This window comes from Salvelinus alpinus, chromosome 15, assembly GCF_045679555.1.
Source record: "Salvelinus alpinus chromosome 15, SLU_Salpinus.1, whole genome shotgun sequence".
Lineage (NCBI taxonomy): Eukaryota > Metazoa > Chordata > Actinopteri > Salmoniformes > Salmonidae > Salvelinus > Salvelinus alpinus.
Window position 1 is genome coordinate 40,908,732 of NC_092100.1, and position 17,965 is coordinate 40,926,696.

The 17,965-nt window shown below is 47.1% G+C and overlaps 1 protein-coding gene across 1 annotated transcript; it reads right to left on the reverse strand.

The window, feature by feature from the left end:
- Window positions 1-716: 716 nt before the first annotated feature.
- Window positions 717-15,094, reverse strand: LOC139540082 (mucin-2-like). Its single transcript, XM_071343635.1, has 2 exons — window positions 5,245-15,094; window positions 717-2,145 (listed from the first exon to the last, which is right to left on the reverse strand). Exons 1-2 carry the CDS (start codon window positions 15,017-15,019, stop codon window positions 1,436-1,438), a joined length of 10,485 nt encoding a protein of 3,494 aa, XP_071199736.1. The 5' UTR covers window positions 15,020-15,094; the 3' UTR covers window positions 717-1,435.
- Window positions 15,095-17,965: the final 2,871 nt, after the last annotated feature.

A 17,965-nucleotide genomic window follows, 5' to 3' on the forward strand; every position in this document is an offset into this window, starting at 1 on the left:
TTTATTTATTTATCTTTAATCAATTGCTCACTGACATTTAAATATAGTTGTAAAGATGAACAAATAATCTGCAAATCATGAACATGAATGCCTTATAAATTATGTATTAATCAATGGCTTTTGATTCAATTTATTATAAAGTGTTGCCTTCTGATTTAATAATATGGTAATTTAGCAGATGCTCCCTTGTTCTCTTTCACTTGAGTTACCTGTGTTCGTTTTTTCTTCTCTTTCAACTCTCTCTCTCTCTGTATCATCTCTCCTTCCTATAGCCTTTCTACAGCCTTCCGGCAGTGATCAATCAAATGGTTCTTCTCTCACATGTTGATGTAAGTGTGAGATGCGCTAATCACGATGAGTTTGGGAGAAATTATCTCTACATGCTGTTTGTCATCACTCTAGTGGAAAGTTGCTTTGATCTGAATTGAATGTTGTTTTTAACTTTATTTTCTCCACAACTCTACTTCTGTACAGGTTCTTACTGGAGTTCAACTTTTGTGGGTTGTGGCGCTCGTATTACGTTGTAGAGTGTAGACGGTAAATTATGCTCTTAATACTTTACGTGACAAAGGCCATTGCAAAGAGGATATTTGGATACATACCTGTGGAGGGAGAGTCTTTACGTGCTAGCTGAGAGGTTTGCATAGAAAGTCTACAAGTTATATATGTATAGTCAACACCATGGTGAGACTGAACACATCAACAAAGGAATTAAGTTCTGTTTTATTGACCTCGTTTAATTTTTCCCGTAAAAAATACTGAGAATAAAAAAACATTACAACAATCAATCGTCAGTCAATCATTCCAGTACAATTTAAGAGATTTTGTCCATCTCTTCATTACCCTCCTCAAAGAGTATTTCTCTTTCTCGTCACAGGAGAAAGACTTCTATGAAACCGTTTTCCAACAATTCTTTCACACTGTAACCTTACATAGATAATAAGAAGACATCTTATAAATTACTTCAGGAACTCTGAACATCTTTTCCACAGTTTGAGTGTTCCATTTGAAACCATAAACCATGGTGTTTCGTTTCAGACCACTAAGTGGCAGTATTTTACCAACAGAGCAGGCTTTTCCGAGGCCCACTAATACTAGGTGTTAAGATTTAGGTGTTGTTGACCCGCCTGAATCAGAGATTTAATATTTGAAAGAGTAAATAAAATGATGGAATATATTAAAATTGCTTGTTAAACAAAAGGCATTATAAACCCCCAAAATATGAAACAGCAGTACAATCTGAATGTTTCCATTTGCGTATCAAACTGTGCTCCTCCCTAAAGAAATCTTATTTTTAACATTGAGCATTTTATCTGCTTTTTCCTGCTTTTGTCATGGACCCATTGAAAAATCTCGGAGGCCTCATAGGGGTCCCCGGCCCCCCTATTTGAGAATTGCAACAACTGAGAACTCCAACCGAGGAGCCAGCCGTAGATCACTTTGCATAGCCCCTTGGCCTGATCATCATTCTGACAGTCTTGAAAGATTGTCTGTCATTAGTCGGGTAGTACTCTGTGGATATGTTATGCCACGTCCCCCAGTAGATCCCGTTCCGCACCCCTTTGTATTTTCCCACATAATATCTCCCGTTGAGGTTGGAAGCCATGCAGGCGTCAAACCACCAACCTGAGCTGTAGTAGGCCCCACAGTTCCCTGAAGGGTAGCGGTCATAGTCCCTGTCAGGAGTCGTAAAGAACCGGTTGTTGTGGTCGTAACTCTTGCTAAATTGAAGTGCATCTCCTGCCGTGCCCGAGTACCCACCCACAGACAGGCGGTAGCGTAGCCGCTCGCCAGCCACACGGAAGAGCCTGTACTCTGCGTACTCCATCATGCCGTTAAAGTCCTCCAGCTCCACCCTAAGGACCATCACCCTGTTTCGGGTCAGCAGGTGGATGTGGTCGTTGCCCAGCCAGAACTCCCCAACCATCAGGTCACCGAAGCCCGTCCGGTATTCAGCCCAGGTCCGGTTGAAGTCCACACTGCCATCCTGACGGAGCTGAATGACGGTCCACCCTCCGCCATGAGACTCCATGTCACAGAACACTGCAATGGTTCCGTTCTTAGGGTCAGGGGTCACTTGGTAGACTCTGCTCTTCCTCTCCCCCCTGGCCATGTGGTCAGAGCAGTCTCTGGGTGCCATGGTAACTGTTGAGTGGAAGGATAGTGGAATGAGAAAATTAGATTGGAGTAGTCTGTAATCCTTGTTGAAGAAAAGGTGCCTTGCAGCATAACACAAATATACATGTTCTTACTGTAGGCCTACAGAAACTAAACTGGTTAAATTAAGGTTATTTTATTTTTTGCAAACAAAATACAATATTTCACACATTTGATACTATACACACAAGATTAGAATATGATTGTATCATGCAGAAATAGCTAGGATTTATCGGTTACCATAAATTTGAAGTCTTTTTATGTTAAAGAAAATGTCCCTGAAACAGATTTCAGTTAAATGTCAATTAGAGTTAAGTCGGTAAGATATTTAGGTGCTTGGCTTAAAGTGGCCTTGTACATTAATAAAAAGCTAGCAATAGCTTTGTGTGACACTTAATTTGTTATTTGATATATGTGCCACTCATCAATAACAATGTGTGTTTAAGCTGACTATGACCTAAAAGCATGCTCTGCACAGTTGCACCTTGATCCCTATTTAAGCCACACACACTCACAGACATGCACATGCTCACATATATAAATTCTTAATTTAACAGAGAATAACCACAAACCACACAACATCTGTTACAAAGATGATGATCTCAAACCTCCACCACATTATAATAGGCTCATTAAACATCACCTTAGGTCGCTTGGACTTCAGAGTTACAATCCTCATAATTTATAATGGAGATGATATCACACTGATATAAAGTTGATTGAACAATATAAAAAAAAAATCCAGAACAACATTGTTCCACTCACAACAATATATTTTCCAGTCACAATTTCCACTGTTATCTGCCATAACCTAGGCTACACTGTTTCAATAGAAGTTTATAATTTATCTTAACCAATGGGGAAAGGAATAGGGGTTTTGTACTTACAGTGGGGAGAACAAGTATTTGATACACTGCCGATTTTGCAGGTTTTCCTACTTACAAAGCATGTAGAGGTCTGTAATTTTTATCATAGGTACACTTCAACTGTGAGAGACGGAATCTAAAACAAAAATCCAGAAAATCACATTGTATGATTTTTAAATAATTAATTTGCATTTTATTGCATGACATAAGTATTTGATCACCTACCAACCAGTAAGAATTCCGGCTCTCACAGACCTGTTAGTTTTTCTTTAAGAAGCCCTCCTGTTCTCCACTCATTACCTGTATTAACTGCACCTGTTTGAACTCGTTACCTGTATAAAAGACACCTGTCCACACACTCAATCAAACAGATTCCAACCTCTCCACAATGGCCAAGACCAGAGAGCTGTGTAAGGACATCAGGGATAAAATTGTAGACCTGCACAAGGCTGGGATGGGCTACAGGACAATAGGCAAGCAGCTTGGTGAGAAGGAAACAACTGTTGGCACAATTATTAGAAAATGGAAGAAGTTCAAGATGACGGTCAATCACCCTCGGTCTGGGGCTCCATGCAAGATTTCACCTCGTGGGGCATCAATGATCATGAGGAAGGTGAGGGATCAGCCCAGAACTACACGGCAGGACCTGGTCAATGACCTGAAGAGAGCTGGGACCACAGTCTCAAAGAAAACCATTAGTAACACACTACGCCGTCATGGATTAAAATCCTGCAGCGCACGCAAGGTCCCCCTGCTTAAGCCAGTGCATGTCCAGGCCCGTCTGAAGTTTGCCAATGACCATCTGGATGATCCAGAGGAGGAATGGGAGAAGGTCATGTGGTCTGATGAGACAAAAATAGAGCTTTTTGGTCTAACTCCACTCGCCATGTTTGGAGGAAGAAGAAGTATGAGTACAACCCCAAGAACACCATCCCAACCGTGAAGCATGGAGGTGGAAACATCATTCTTTGGGGATGCTTTTCTGCAAAGGGGACAGGACGACTGCACCGTATTGAGGGGAGGATGGATGGGGCCATGTATCGCGAGATCTTGGCCAACAACCTCCTTCCCTCAGTAAGAGCATTGAAGATGGGTCGTGGCTGGGTCTTCCAGCATGACAACGACACGAAGCACACAGCCATGGCAACTAAGGAGTGGCTCCGTAAGAAGCATCTCAAGGTCCTGGAGTGGCCTAGCCAGTCTCCAGACCTGAACCCAATAGAAAATCTTTGGAGGGAGCTGAAAGTCCGTATTGCCCAGCGACAGCCCCGAAACCTGAAGGATCTGGAGAAGATCTGTAGGGAGGAGTGGGCCAAAATCCCTGCTGCAGTGTGTGCAAACCTAGTCAAGAACTACAGGAAACGTATGATCTCTGTAATTGCAAACAAAGGTTTCTGTACCAAATATTAAGTTCTGCTTTTCTGATGTATCAAATACTTATGTCATGCAATAAAATGCAAATTAATTATTTAAAAATCATACAATGTGATTTTCTGGATTTTTGTTTTAGATTCCGTCTCTCATAGTTGAAGTGTACCTATGATAAAAATTACAGACCTCTACATGCTTTGTAAGTAGGAAAACCTGCAAAATCGGCAGTGTATCAAATACTTGTTCTCCCCACTGTATGTGGGATCTTAATTTGATCAATCTGTTGCAGGATGTCTTTTCTGCAATGCAGGACATTTAAAACTTATAGTGTATTTGAGGTTCAAAAAGGCTTCTTTTTGTAATTTGTGATTTCCACTTAGACGTGTCATACTTGATTTTCCATTATGAAAAATGTATTAACCTCTACAAAAATGTCCATTAATTATAATCCACATAATAATTAAAATTTCCTGTTGCTGCAGGATTATTTTCCTGCTGTAGCAAACTGGCTCAAATGAAGATCCTACATCTGTGTAGGCTGTAGTCAGAATTTGTAGTGCCGTATTTGTATAGCCCGATTCTATTAAGTTTACCAAAAAAATGGCATCTTAATAACTTAATAACAGTGAATAGCCTTTCTGGATCTTGCTTTGAAAAATTCAACACATTTGGTAGCTATCTACTATAGGCTACCTGGTACCAAATAATACATAACACGGCTTGATTCAGTGAACCCGTAAGAAAGCTCAAACTAAACTTTATGTAATTATCAATTACAATGTAATTATCATAATTCCATTTAAATAGCAGACAATAGCATGTAAAGTAAAATATAATTGATTTATCTTACCTCCTGGTGAAATCTGTGCAGGGCTTTGAGGCTGGTTCTCCGTCCTGTTAGTCTTGCTGCCTACCTGGTCCTTCTCTGTGAGCAGGTTTAGCCCAGGACGGACCTTTGGATGCCCTCCTCGAGAGACCTTTGGCCCTCCGCTTGTATCCTTTGTGTCATTCAGACTAGCAGATACCTGGCTGGTCTTCACACGCAGTTCTCTCACACTGGGGGTGGAAGACTCCGGTATGGGGCTGGGGGTAGGGGAGTCGGGGCTGGGGGTTGTAGGGCTATGGATAGAGTTGGCCAATGGAATGGGACTAGTAGTGGTAGTTTTGGGGCTAGGCCTTGTGCTAAATTGTTGCCTTGAGCTGGTCTTTTTTAGACTGGCGATAGTAGTGGTCATTGTGACAGGGCTAGTGGATATTTTCCAGCTAGTGCTAGAGATTATTTTTGAGCTAGAGCTGAGGGTAGTTTGTTGGTTAGGTCTTGTAGTTCTTGAGCCAGGGCTTGTGGGCGTTTGTGGGCTGGGGTCAGTCATAGTCCTTTGGCTATTGGATGTCTTGGTGCTAGGTGTGGAGGAAGTGGTCCTTGGACCTTGGGTGGTAGTTTTGGGCCAAGGCTTTGGAGCAGGTCTGGGCTTCAGCACAGGCTTTGGTCTTGGTCCAGGTTTAGGTGTTCGGTCTGGAATAGGTCTTGGGTCTGGTTTGGGCTTTGTGCCAGGTTTAGGCTTACGTTCAGGTTTACGCTTTAGGCCAGGTCTGGTAGTTGTTGTGCTGGGTTCTAGCTTTTGGGCAGACTTTGTTTCAGGACTGATGCTGATACTGGTGGTCCTTGAACTGGAACTTATGGAGGTTGTGGTTGCTGGAGTTGGACTGATTGTTTTGCTGCTTGAGCTGGAAGAGTTGGTCCAAATTCTTGAACTGGTGATCTTTGAGCTAGTGTTAGTGGTGGTTGTGGGTTCTGGAGTTGGGCTACCGCTGGTGCTGGTCCCGATGCTGAGCCTGAAGGTTCTGTAGTTCATCCTGGATCCTGGACTAGTGACCTTTGGGTTAGGATTAGTGGTGATTCTGGTTGCTGAAAATGAGCTCAGTGTTGTACTGCTTCGGCTTGAGCTGGAAGTGCCATTCCGGATGCTTGGACTGGTGGTCGTTGGGCCAAGGCTACTGGTGGTGCTGTTTAGACTAGTACTGGTCCTGGTGTCACGTAGAGTGGGGCTGGTAATGCTGATCTCCGGGCTGAAGCTGGTAGTCCTGAAGCTTGAACTGGTAGTATTGGAGCTTGGGCTATGGATAGTGGTAAGAGATGGGTCAGGCCTGGGAGTGATTTTGGGGCTGGAAGAACTAGTAGGATTGGGTGGTCTGGGCTTTAGGACAGACTTTGGTTTTGGTCTTGGTTTGGGTCTTAGGCCTGGAATAGGCCTTGGGACTGGTTTGGGATTTGGTTCAGTTTCAGGCCTTAGGTCATCTTTAGGCTTTAGGCTGGGTCTGGACTGTAGGCCTGGTCTGGGCTGTGGCCCAGATTCTGGCTTTGTGCTAAGTCTGGGGATCCACTTGGACCTGGTGATCGTTGGGCTGGGTCTAGGATTTTGGTCAGACTTTGTCGCATGGCCGGAGCTGGCGCTGATGCTCAGCGAGCTGAGTCTAGTAAAGCTGGTTGATGGGCTGGGGTTAGTGGCGGAGGAGCTGGCCTTGATAATTGGATTGGTGGTGGTTGTAGTTGCTGGAGTGGGACTACTGCTGGTTCTGGCCCCAGGGCTAAGGCTAGTGGTGGTGGTTGAAGTTGAGCCGGGTTTGAGTGTGGTCTTTGGTCCTGAACTGGAGAAGCTAGTCGGGCTGGGTGGTCTGGGCTTTAAGACTGGTGTGAGCTTTGGTCCAGGTTTGGGTATGGGTCCTGGAATAGGCCTTAAGCCTGGTTTAGGCTGTAAGCCAGGTCTGGGAGTCAACCAGAACCTAGTTCTGGAGCTTGGATGGGTGGTCCTTGAGCTAGGTCTAGCAGTGGTTGTAGTTCCTGGAGTGGGGCTACCACTACTGCTACTGCTGATGCTGACCCCAGGGCTGGAACTAGTGGTCTTGTAGCTTGGGTTAGTAATCTTTGTGGTAGTGCCTGGAGAGGAGCCTGGTGTGGTGCTACTTTGGCTGGTACTTGTCCGCGTGGTCTGCCAACTGTGGCTTGTGATCCCAGGGCTGAGGCTAGTGGTCGGAGTTATGTTACTGGTCTTAGGGTTGAGGCTGGTTGGGCTGGGTGGTCTGGGCTTTAGGATGGGCTTTGATTGTGGTCCAGGTTTAGGCCTTAGGCCTGGAATAGGCTTTGCGCCTGGTTTGTTCTTTAGACCAGGTTTAGACTTCAGGCCAGGTTTGGGCTGTAGGTTAAGTCGAGACTGTAGGCCAGGTGTGGGCTTGATCCTAAGTCTGGCAGTTGTTGTGTTTGTTTCAGGGTTTTGGACAGACATTGTCTCAGGGCTGGAGCTGGTACTGGTGGTCCTTGAGCTGAGGCTAGTGAAGCTGGTCCTTGGGCTGTGGCTAGTGGTGGTTGTTGCTTCTTGAGTTGAACTTGAGCTGGAAGAGCTGGTCGGGATGCTTGAACTGGAAGTCTTTGGGATAGCGCTAGTGATGGTTACTGGAGAGTATCCCGGTGTGGTGCTGCTTTTGCTGGTACTTTTCTTAGTGGTCTGTTGACTGGGTCTTGTAAAGCTGATCTCAGGGCTAAAGCTTGTGGTGGTGGTTGAAGTTGAGACAGTTCTTGGATAGGTATTTGGGTTAGAGCTAGATGAGCTGGTTGGTTTGAGTGGTCTGGGCTTCAAGACAGGCTTTGGTTTTGGTCCAGGTTTGGGTCTAGGGCCTGGAATGGGTTTTGCACCTGCTTTCGGCTTTAGGCCAGGTCTGGGCTTTATCCTAGGTCTGGTAGTCATTGTGATGTGTTCAAGATTTTGAGCAGATGTAATCTCAGGGCTGGAGCTGGTACTGGTGGTCCTTGAGCTAAGGCTAGTGAAGCTGGTCCCTGAGCTGCGGCTAGTGGTAATTGTAGTTGCTGGAGTTGAACTTGATGGCGTGGGCTTTAAGACAGGCTTTGATTTCGGTCCAGGTTTTTGTCTGTGGCCTGGAATAGGCTTTGCACCTGGTTTTAGCTTTAAGCTGGGTGTGGGGGTCCACAAGGACCCAATTCTGGCACTTGAACTGGTGGTCCTTGGGCTAGATCTAGCAGTGGTTGAATTTCTTAGAGTTGGGCCACTGCTACTGCTGGCCCTAGGGCTGGAACTAGTCGTCCTATAGCTTGGGCCGGTAATCGTTGAGCTAGGCTTGGTGGTGGTGGCTGAAGAGTGTCCCAGTGTGGTGCTACTTTGGCTGGGTTTTGCACCTGGTTTTGGCTTTAGGCCAGGTCTGGGCTTAATCCTAGGTCTGGTAGTCATTGTGCTGGGTTCAGGGTTTTGGGCAGATGTCGTCTCAGGGCTAGAGCTGGTACTGGTGGTCCTTGAGCTGAGGCTAGTGAAGCTGGTCCTTGAGCTGATCCCTGGGCTGGAATTGGTAGTAAAGGAGCCTGGACTGGTGATATTTGGGCTGAGGTTTGTGCTGGTGTCTAGAGTTGAGCCAGTCATGGAAGTTGTCTCTGGGACGGCTAGGGAAGAGCCAGTTGAGCTTGATGGTGTGGGCTTTAGGACAGGCTTTGATTTTGGTCCAGGTTTGGGTCTGGGGCCTGGAATAGGCCTTGCACCTGGTTTTGCCTTTAGACTGGGTCTGGGGGTCCACCGGAACCCAATTCTGGAGCTTGGACTGGTGGTCCTTGTGCTAGGTCTAGTGGTGGTTGTAGTTCCTGTAGTTGAGCTACTGCTAATGCTGTCCCCAGGGCTGGAACTAGCAGTCTTGTAGCTTGTGCTAGTAATCTTTGAGCTTGGACTATTGGTGCTGGCTGAAGAGTATCCCGGTGTGGTGTTGCTTCGGCTGGTACCTTTCTTAGTTGTCTGTAGATTGGGTCTTGTAAAGCTGATCCCAGGGCTATGCCAAGTAGTGGTTGTTGAAGTTGAGCCAGTTCTGTGATAGGTCTTTGGGCTAGAGCTGGAGGAGCTTGTTGGGCTGAGTGGTCTGGGCTTTAGGACAGGCTTTGATTTTGGTACAGGTTTTGGTCTGGGGCCTGGAATGGGTTTTGTGCCTGGTTTGGGCTTTTGGCCAGGTTTGGGGTGTAGGCCAGGTCTGGGCTTAATCCTAGGTGTGGTAGTCATTGTGTTGGGTTCAGGGTTTTGGGCAGATGTCGTCTCAGGGCTGGTACTGGTGGTTCTTGAGCTGAGGCTAGTGAATCTGGTCCTTGGGCTGCGGCTAGGGGTGGTTGTAGTTGCTGGAGTTGAACTTGAGCTGGAAGAGCTGGTTGGGACGCTTGAACTGGAAGTCTTCGGCCTAGGGCTAGTAGTGGTTACTGGAGAGTGTCCCGGCGTGGTGTTGCTTTTGCTGGTGCTTTTCTTAGTGGTCTGTAGACTGGGTGTTGTACAGCTGATCCCAGGGCTAAGGCTAGTGGTGGTGGTTGAAGTTGAGCCAGTTCTTGGATAGGTCATTGGGATTGAGCTTGATGAGCTGGTTGGGCTGGGTGGTCTGGGCTTTAGGACAGCCTTTGGTGTTGGTCCAGGTTTGGGTCTGGGGCCTGGAATGTGTTTTGCTCCTGTTTTGGGCTTTATGCCAGGGCTGGGCTTAATCCTAGGTTTAGTAGTCATTGTGTTGGGTTCAGGGTTTTGGGCAGATGTCATCTTGGAGCTGGTACCGGTGGTTCTTGAGCTGAGGATAGGGAAGCTGGTTCCTGGGCTGCGACTAGTGGTGGTTGTAATTGCTGGAGTTGAACTTGAGCTGGCAGAGCTGGTTGGGATGCTTGAACTGGAAGTCTTTGGGCTAGTGATGGTTGCTGGAGAGTGTCTTGTCGTTGTGCTGTTAAGACTCCCTAGGCTGGGGCTTGTATTATTAATCCCTGGGCTGGAGCTGGTAGTGCAGGAGCCTGGAGTGGTGGTACTTGGGCTGAGGCTTGTGCTGTTGTCTGGAGTTGAACCAGGTCTGGGAGTGATCTCTGGGTCAGAGCTGGAAGAGACAGTTTTCCTTGATGGTGTGGTATTTTGGACAGGCTTTGGTTTTGGTCTAGGTTTTGTTCTGGGGCCTGGAATATGCTTTGCACCTGGTTTTGGCTTTAGGCCAGGTCTATGGGTCCACAAGGACCCAATTTTTGTGCTTGGACTGGTGGTCCTTGGGCTAGATCTCGCGGTGGTTGAAGTTCCTGGAGTTGGGCTACTGGTACTGCTGACCCCATGGCCGGAACTAGTTGTCTTGAAGCTTGGGCTGGTAATCTTTGAGCTAGGACTAGTGGTGGTGGCTGAAGAGTGTCCCAGTGTGGTGCTGCTTTGGTTGGTACTTGACTTAGTGATCTGTAGACTGGGTCTTGTAAAGCTGATTCCAGGGCTAAGGCTAGTGGTGATGATTGAAGTTGAGCCAGTTCTGGAAGTGGTCTTAGGGTTGAAGCTGGAGGAGCTGGTTGGGCTGGGTGGTCTGGGCTTTTGGACAGGCTTTGGTTTTAGTCCAGGTTTGAGTCTGGGGCCTGGAATGGGTTTTGTAACTGGTTTGGGTTTTGTGCCTGGTTTGGGCTTCATGCCAGGTCTGGGCTTAATCCTAGGTCTGGTAGTCATTGTGCTCGGTTCAGGTTTTTGAGCAGATGTCGTCTCAGGGTTGGTACTGGTACTGGTGGTCCTTGGGCTGAGGCTAGTGAAGCTGGTTCCTGGGCTGCGGCTAGTGGTTGTTGTTGCAGTAGTTGAACTTGAGCTGGAAGAGCTAGTTGGGATGCTTGAACTGGAAATATTTGGGCGAGAGCTAGTGGTGGTTGCAGGAGAGTGCCTTGCCATTGTACTTCTAAGACTGCCTAGACTGGGGCTTGTATTACTAATCCTTGGGCTGGAGCTGGTAGTAAAGGATCCTGGTCTGGTGATATTTGGGCTGAGGCTTGTGCCGTTGTCTGGAGTTGAGCCAGGTCTGGGAGTGATCTCTGGGACAGAGCTGGAAAAGCCAGTTGGGCTTGATGTTGTAGGCTTTAGGACAGGCTTTGGTTTGGGTCCAGGTTTTGTTCTGGGGCCTGGAATAGGCTTTGCACCTGGTTTTGGCTTTAGGCCAGGTCTATGGGTCCACAATAACCCAATTCTGGCACTGCTGGCCCCAGGGCTGGAACTAGTTGTCCTGTAGCTTGGGCTGGTAATCTTTGAGCTCGGACTAGTTGTGGTGGCTGAAGAGTGTCCCAGTGGGGTGCTGCTTTGGTTGCTACTTGTCTTAGTGGTCTGTAGACTGGGTCTTGCAAAGCTGATTCCAGGGCTAAGGCTAGTGGTGGTGGTTGAAGTTGAGCCAGTTCTGGAAGTGGTCTTAGGGTTGAAGCTGGAGGAGCTGGTTGGGCTGGGTGGTCTGGGCTTTAGGACATGCTTTGGTTTTTGTCCAGGTTTGTGTCTCTGGCCTGGAATGGGTTTTGTGCCTGGTTTAGGCTTTAGTCTGGGCTGTAGGCCTGGTCTGGGCTTAATCCAAGGTTTGGTAGTCACTGTGTTGGGTTCAGGGTTTTGGGCAGATGTTGTCTCGTGGCTGGGACTGGTACTGGTGGTCATTGGGCTGCGGCTTGTGGTGGTTGTAGTTGCTGGAGTTGAATTTGAGCTGGAAGAGCTGGTCGGGATGCTTGAACGGGAAGTCTTTGGACTAAGCCTTGTGGTGGATACTGAAGAGTGTCCCGGTGTGGTGCTGCTTTTGCTGGTACTTGTCTTAGTGGTCTGTAGACTGGGTATTGTACAGCTGATCCCAGGGCTAAGGCTAGTGGTGGTGGTTGAAGTTGAGCCAGTTCTTGGATAGGTATTTGGGCTAGAGCTTGATGAGCTGGGTCGTCTGGACTTTAGGACAGACTTTGGTGTTGGTCCAGGTTTGGGTCTGGTGCCTGGAATGGGTTTTGCTCCTGGTTTGGGCTTTAGTCCAGGTCTGGGCTTAATCCTAGGTCTGGTATTCATTGTGCTGTGTTCAAGGTTTTGGGCAGATGTCATCTTAGGGCTGGAGCTGGTACTGGTGGTCCTTGAGATGAGGCTAGTGAAGCTGGTTCCTGGGCTGCTGCTAGTGATGGTTGTAATTGCTGGAGTTGAACTTGAGCTGGAAGAGCTAGTCTGGATGCATGAACTGGAAGTCTTTGGGCTAGTGGTGGTTGCTGGAGAGTGTTTTGGCGTTGTGCTGTTAAGACTCCCTAGACTATGGCGTGTATTACTAATCCTTTGGCTGGAGCTGGTAATATAGGATCCTGGACTGGTGATATTTGGGCTGAGACTTGTGCCGTTGTCTGGAGTTGAGCCAGGTCTGTGAGTGATCTCTGGGACAGAGCTGGATGGTATGGGCTTTGGTTTGGTTCTGGGGCCTGGAATAGGCTTTGCACCTGGTTTTGGCTTTAGACCGGGTCTGGGGGTCGACAAGGACCCAATTCTGGCGCTTGGACTGGTGGCCCTAGGGCTAGATTGAGCAGTAGTTGAAGTTCCTGGAGTTGGGCTATTGCTACTGCTTGCCCCAGGCCTGGAACTAGTCATCTTGAAGCTTGGGCTGGTAATCCTTGAGCTAGGACTAGTGGTGGTGGCTGAAGAGTGTCCCAGTGTGGTGCTGTTTTGGTTGGTACTTGTCTTAGTGGTCTGTAGACTGGGTCTTGTAAAGCTGATTCCAGGGCTAAGGCTAGTGGTGGTGGTTGAAGTTGAGCCAGTTCTGGAAGCAGTCTTATGATTGAAGCTGGAGGAGCTGGTTGGGCTGGGTCGCCTGGGCTTTAGGACATGCTTTGGTTTTGGTCCAGGTTTAGGCCTTAGGCCTGAGAATGGCTTTTCGCCTGGTTTAGGTTTTCGTTCATCTTTAGGCTTTATGCTGTGACTGGGCTTTAGGCCTGGTCTGGGCTGTGGCCCAGATTTTGGCTTTGTGCTAGGCCTTGGGTTCCACCATGACCTGGTAATTGTTGGGCTGGGTCCTGGGTTTTTGTCAGTCATTGTCCGTGCAGTGCTGGAGCTGGTGGTGGTGGTCCGTGAGCTGAGGCTGGAGGACCTAGTCAGGATGGGTGGTATGGGTTTAAGGCCAGGTCTGATGGCCTGGATAGTTTGTTTGGGCTTGTGCTTCTGGGAAGGTCTGTTTCTTGGGCTAATAATCCTTTTTGATGAGCTGATGGTTGTTTGGTTTGAGCTTGTTTTGATACTTGGGATGGTTCTGTCAGTCCTGTAGCTGGTGCCTGAACTTGGGGTTGTGATGGGGTCAGACCTGGTGGCTCCTTGGAGAGGTAAAGAGGAGATGGTCCTTTGACTTGAGCTTGTGTTAAGAATTGATTTCCTTGTGCTGGAGATGGAAGAAAATCTTGGGCTAGAGGTTGAGCTGGAGGAAGGACTTGGAATATATCCACCGGCACCATCTGATCTAGATCCTGGGCTGGGATTGGTGGCAGGGCCTGAGATGGAGGTGGATGTTTGGTCTGGTCCTGAGGAGTGAGGTCTGGGGATTGAGCCCTGTGTCAAACCAGTGCTTGGGCTAGTTGAGGCTATGTCCTGATTATCACTTGACCCATCTGTCGTCACCACTATGCTGTGTCTCTGCACTTTTTGGACTCTTTTTTCTACCTCTTTCTCTACCTTCTTTACTGTCTCCTCTCGCTGATTCTCTTTCTTTTCTTCTGTCTGTCTGTGGCTCGGGGTTTGCTTCTCTCTCTCTTTCTTCTTCTGCCATTCTTTCTCTCCCTGGGTCTTCTTCCCTTGCCAAGGATGTTGGCTCTGCCTCTCCTTCTCTTTCTTTTTTTCACTATCTTTCTCTATCTTCCCCTCCCTTTCCCTCTCTATCTCCACCTGATGTTGTCCCTTCTCCTCGATCTGTTCCCTATTTCCCCACCCTCTCTCTTCTTTCTCTCTACTCTCACGCTCCAGATCCTTCTCCCTTACCTTATCCCCCTGACTCTCCTCGGTTTCCACCTTCATTTCCCATAACCTCTCTCTTTCATTTTCACTCCCCCTGTTTTTCTCTATCTCTCCCCCTCTCCCCCTTTCCCCTTCTAAAATGTTATCCTTCTCCATCTCTGTCTCCCTTCCCTCCTCTTCCTCTCTCTTGGTCTCATTCTCTATTTTTTTCTCCCTCTCTATCCCCCATTCCCTGTTTCCCCCTCTTTCTCTCTCCTTTTCCCTCACCCACTCTGTCTCCCACTCTTTCTCCCGTTCTCTCTTTCTTATCTCAACAATATTGCTCTCAATCTCCCTGGCCCTCTCCTCCACTCCCTCTCTCTCTTCCACAATTGTTCTCTCCCTGTCTCTTGCCTCCTCTCCCTCCTTGTCCATCTCCATCTTCCTTTCTCTGTCTCCCTGTCTCTCTGTCTTCTTCTCCCACTCCTTCTTCCCCTCTTTCTCCTTCTCCCTCTCTCCCAATCTCACCTTCTCCTTCTCTTCTTTCTCCCTCTCTCTGTCCCCCAGCCTCTCTCTCTCCCGCTCCATCTGGCTTATCCTGCACTCCATGCAGGCTCTCTTCAGCTGCTCCACGGTCTCCTTTAGCCTCTGCACCTCCTTCACAGTCCTCTCCAATTCCCTGAGCTGCCGGGGCAGCATGACGTCCAGCGGTGGCAAGGTCACTCGGTAGGGGCATGCGTCCTCGTCCATCCCCTCTCCCCCACACTTCCCTGCAGGCTTTATAGTTACCAAGCAGCTCACAGATTCTGTACCCCAATTAAAGTCTCCCTTGCTGAGGTTTGCATAGTTCCCAGGGGGCGTGGAGAAGGCCAGCAGGGTCCCGCACACGCAGAGCACAGCTAACCTCATCGCTATCCTGAGCTATAAGAATTCTGAGAGAAGAGAGGGCGAGAGAGGGTGCATGAGGATGCCAAAGACCCACCTCAGTGTGTGGGAAGCTGTGACAGAGAGTGGGAGGGAGAAAAGAAGGGGAAGAAAGAGGAGGGGGCTGAGGGACTTCTTGAAAGTGGTGTTTGCTTGTGTGAGAAGGATTTAGAGGAGAGAGAGAGAAAAGGAATGGGAGTGAGGGATTAAAAATTGGGCGTCCACTTCAAGGGGGTATCCATGTCTGTGAGTGAGACAGGAAAGGATGAGATGAAGAAAGAGGGAGTGAGAGAGGTAAAGAAAGAGAGGGGAGGAAAGAGAGAGAAAGAGATAATTGGGGGATTATAGCAGTCTTTGGCCGCTTCAGCATGTCACCAAAAGAGTTAACAGGTACAGAGCTAAATCGGTCATAAAAGGCACAAGGCACGTGAAGCTTTAAAAACGAAAGGCATTTATACAGCATATTGTAATCCTATTATTATTTTCCACATTGTCTTTAACCAAATCAAAACATCTAATGAGGACCATTCGCAACGCATTCTTATTCCATGCTGTAATGATAAGCACACATTGTTTTCTCTTCTTGTATATCACTGCAGTGAATATGCATGTGTGTGACGGTTGCTTTGGCATCCATTTCCCCATGCGTCCTGTTAATAGGGCCGACACGCATGCGAATGACAGATGAGACAGGTCCAAATATGCATTTGAAGCACAAAGTCGCCGGGCCCTGGGCTGTGGCTTTATGTTTGTTGCATTACTGTTCAGACATATCTGATATCTCTCTGTCTCTGAGCCTCAGTTCTCTCTGGCTTGAGTGGAATAACAGGCAAGAATTTATCATCACATATTTATCCAAGGGGGTTTGTGGTTGCTAATTACAGTGTATGGGTAATGAATTGCCTTAGTTAGAGATAAGGATTATGGGCCAATTGTATGCATTCTATTCATGGAAAGAGCAAAGTTTTACGCCTTTGGAATGTGCCACTGGTATAAATCCACAGTGCCTACGTAGTCGAAGAATGAAGTTGCCCCCGATACACATGACTAGGCACCCACCCCAATGGCTCAGGTTAGGATTTGGGTGAGTGAATTTTTAAAATCCTAGATATGTGCCTAAGGGCAACTTCTACCCAGAACGATGGCACTACACTGCACAGCCAATTTCCTTCATATTTATTTTAGACCCAGGCCATTAACACCCTCTGCTGTGTCCTTAGCCATGTTTGGTCAGGAGGGGGGTTTTCATCCTCAGGGTGCCCTCTTTCTGAACGCAGTGTTTTGAATTCCCACGGTAACCTGTCTTGGCCTACTCTCTGTCCTGGGTTGTGTAAGCACTAAGCAGCACTATAGTTTTTCCTTAAACCGGCAAAAATAAACATCTTACTATCAGTAAGGCTTTGCTACCTAGACTGGACTACTAGATCAGGCCTCCCGGCAGGCCTCACCATCACCATCCACTCTAGGCAGAGAAGTGACTGTCGTTGGGCCTGTATGTTTGTCTGTGTGTGACTGCCCTATTCCTAACTGAGCTGGATTCACATATCTGTCTGCGATGCCATGCCACTTCCCTGTAATGCCATAATTCCTGGTAGGCCACTCCAACTCTGGAGCGAGATGTGGCAGTTGTGTTGGCTCTATGCCTAAGTTTTCTTCTCAGACCAACCAGAGTCTCATCTGTCTGCGACGCCATTCTAGTCCCCTGTAATGCAGCACTTGGCATGTGGGTCTGATAGCGTAAACACAGTAATGTAATGCAGTATTAGGCATGACAAGTCACCTGTCATTACCATGAGGTTATGTTTAGTCTAGAAACTGTAGTTGAGACTGGTCAGCTGGTCAGCTGTGTTCTGACTAGATAGGACAAGGACAGGAGCTTATTTATTAGGATCCCCATCAGCAGTTACTCTTCCTGGAGTCCGAGCAGGATACATTTCTGTTTTAATCCTACATCATAAATAAAATAACACATCATAAACAAAACAACACATCATACAAGACATTACATCATTACTATATCCTCACACATCTACAACATACATTTTACAATACTACAATACAACAGTATTAAAGTATTACAGTGTGTGTGTGTGTGTGTTTGTGTGTGTCTTTTCACAGTCCACTTTGTGCCGTGAGGTGTTGTTTTATCTGTCAACTAATTTACTACACACACACACTTACACACTTGAACACTAATTAGTTCACATCTTCTCCAGCCTCAGTCAACCCTCTGTACATACTGGAACTGATAACTTCCTGTTCCTCCGTGTAAAAGTTCTCCACTTATTCATTGGTCAGTTGCCTGATTTTTTAAAAATGAGAAAGCGAGGACTTAGAGTCCCACACATCTGGGCTGGATTTCCTACACAGTGTCAAACACAGATAACATCAGGTCATTTTTGTTTCTGTTTCAAGAGCCTGTACCTCATTAAGACATTGTTTGACAATTCTTTCTAAGATTCCCTGAGTTGATACAGGGTCTGGAAAACATGCTTTAAAGGGAGAGTGGGTTGTTTGGTTCTAACACCTCTCACCCAGGGGAGTCTGACTCTCAACCATCCACACAATCGTTATAAAAAACCTTTCTATTTTTCCCCTGAAGGAGAAGTTGTGGTGTACTGGAAAACAGTTTGTTTGTACCTTTTTTTTTGCCAGCAAATTTACAACAGGACATTCTAGTTTTATAATCCTCATATTGTGTCCTGAGGGACCACTATATTGTATAACTTGTTTAACTGTGAATTTCTCCATTTAGTTTCACAGTGCACTAATGGAGGAGGAGTGGAAACCAGCAGTAAACAAGATAATTGAGATGTGTCAATTCATTTGACCCGTATCGTGCTTCGCAATAGTGTAAAATCTTCCTCTCCTTATATTTATATCTATCTTCATCTGCATAGATGTGAAAGAGCAGGACATGTGAAAGCAAAA

What these genes read in the sequence shown, in the direction of transcription:
- LOC139540082 (XM_071343635.1), bottom strand. Translation starts at nt 15,019, where the DNA reads ATGAGGTTAGCTGTGCTCTGCGTGTGCGGGACCCTGCTGGCCTTCTCC. An exon ending in TGCACAGATTTCACCAGGAG is followed by an intron (nt 2,146 to 5,244) that starts GTAAGATAAATC and finishes TCCACTCAACAG; the next exon opens with TTACCATGGCACCCAGAGAC.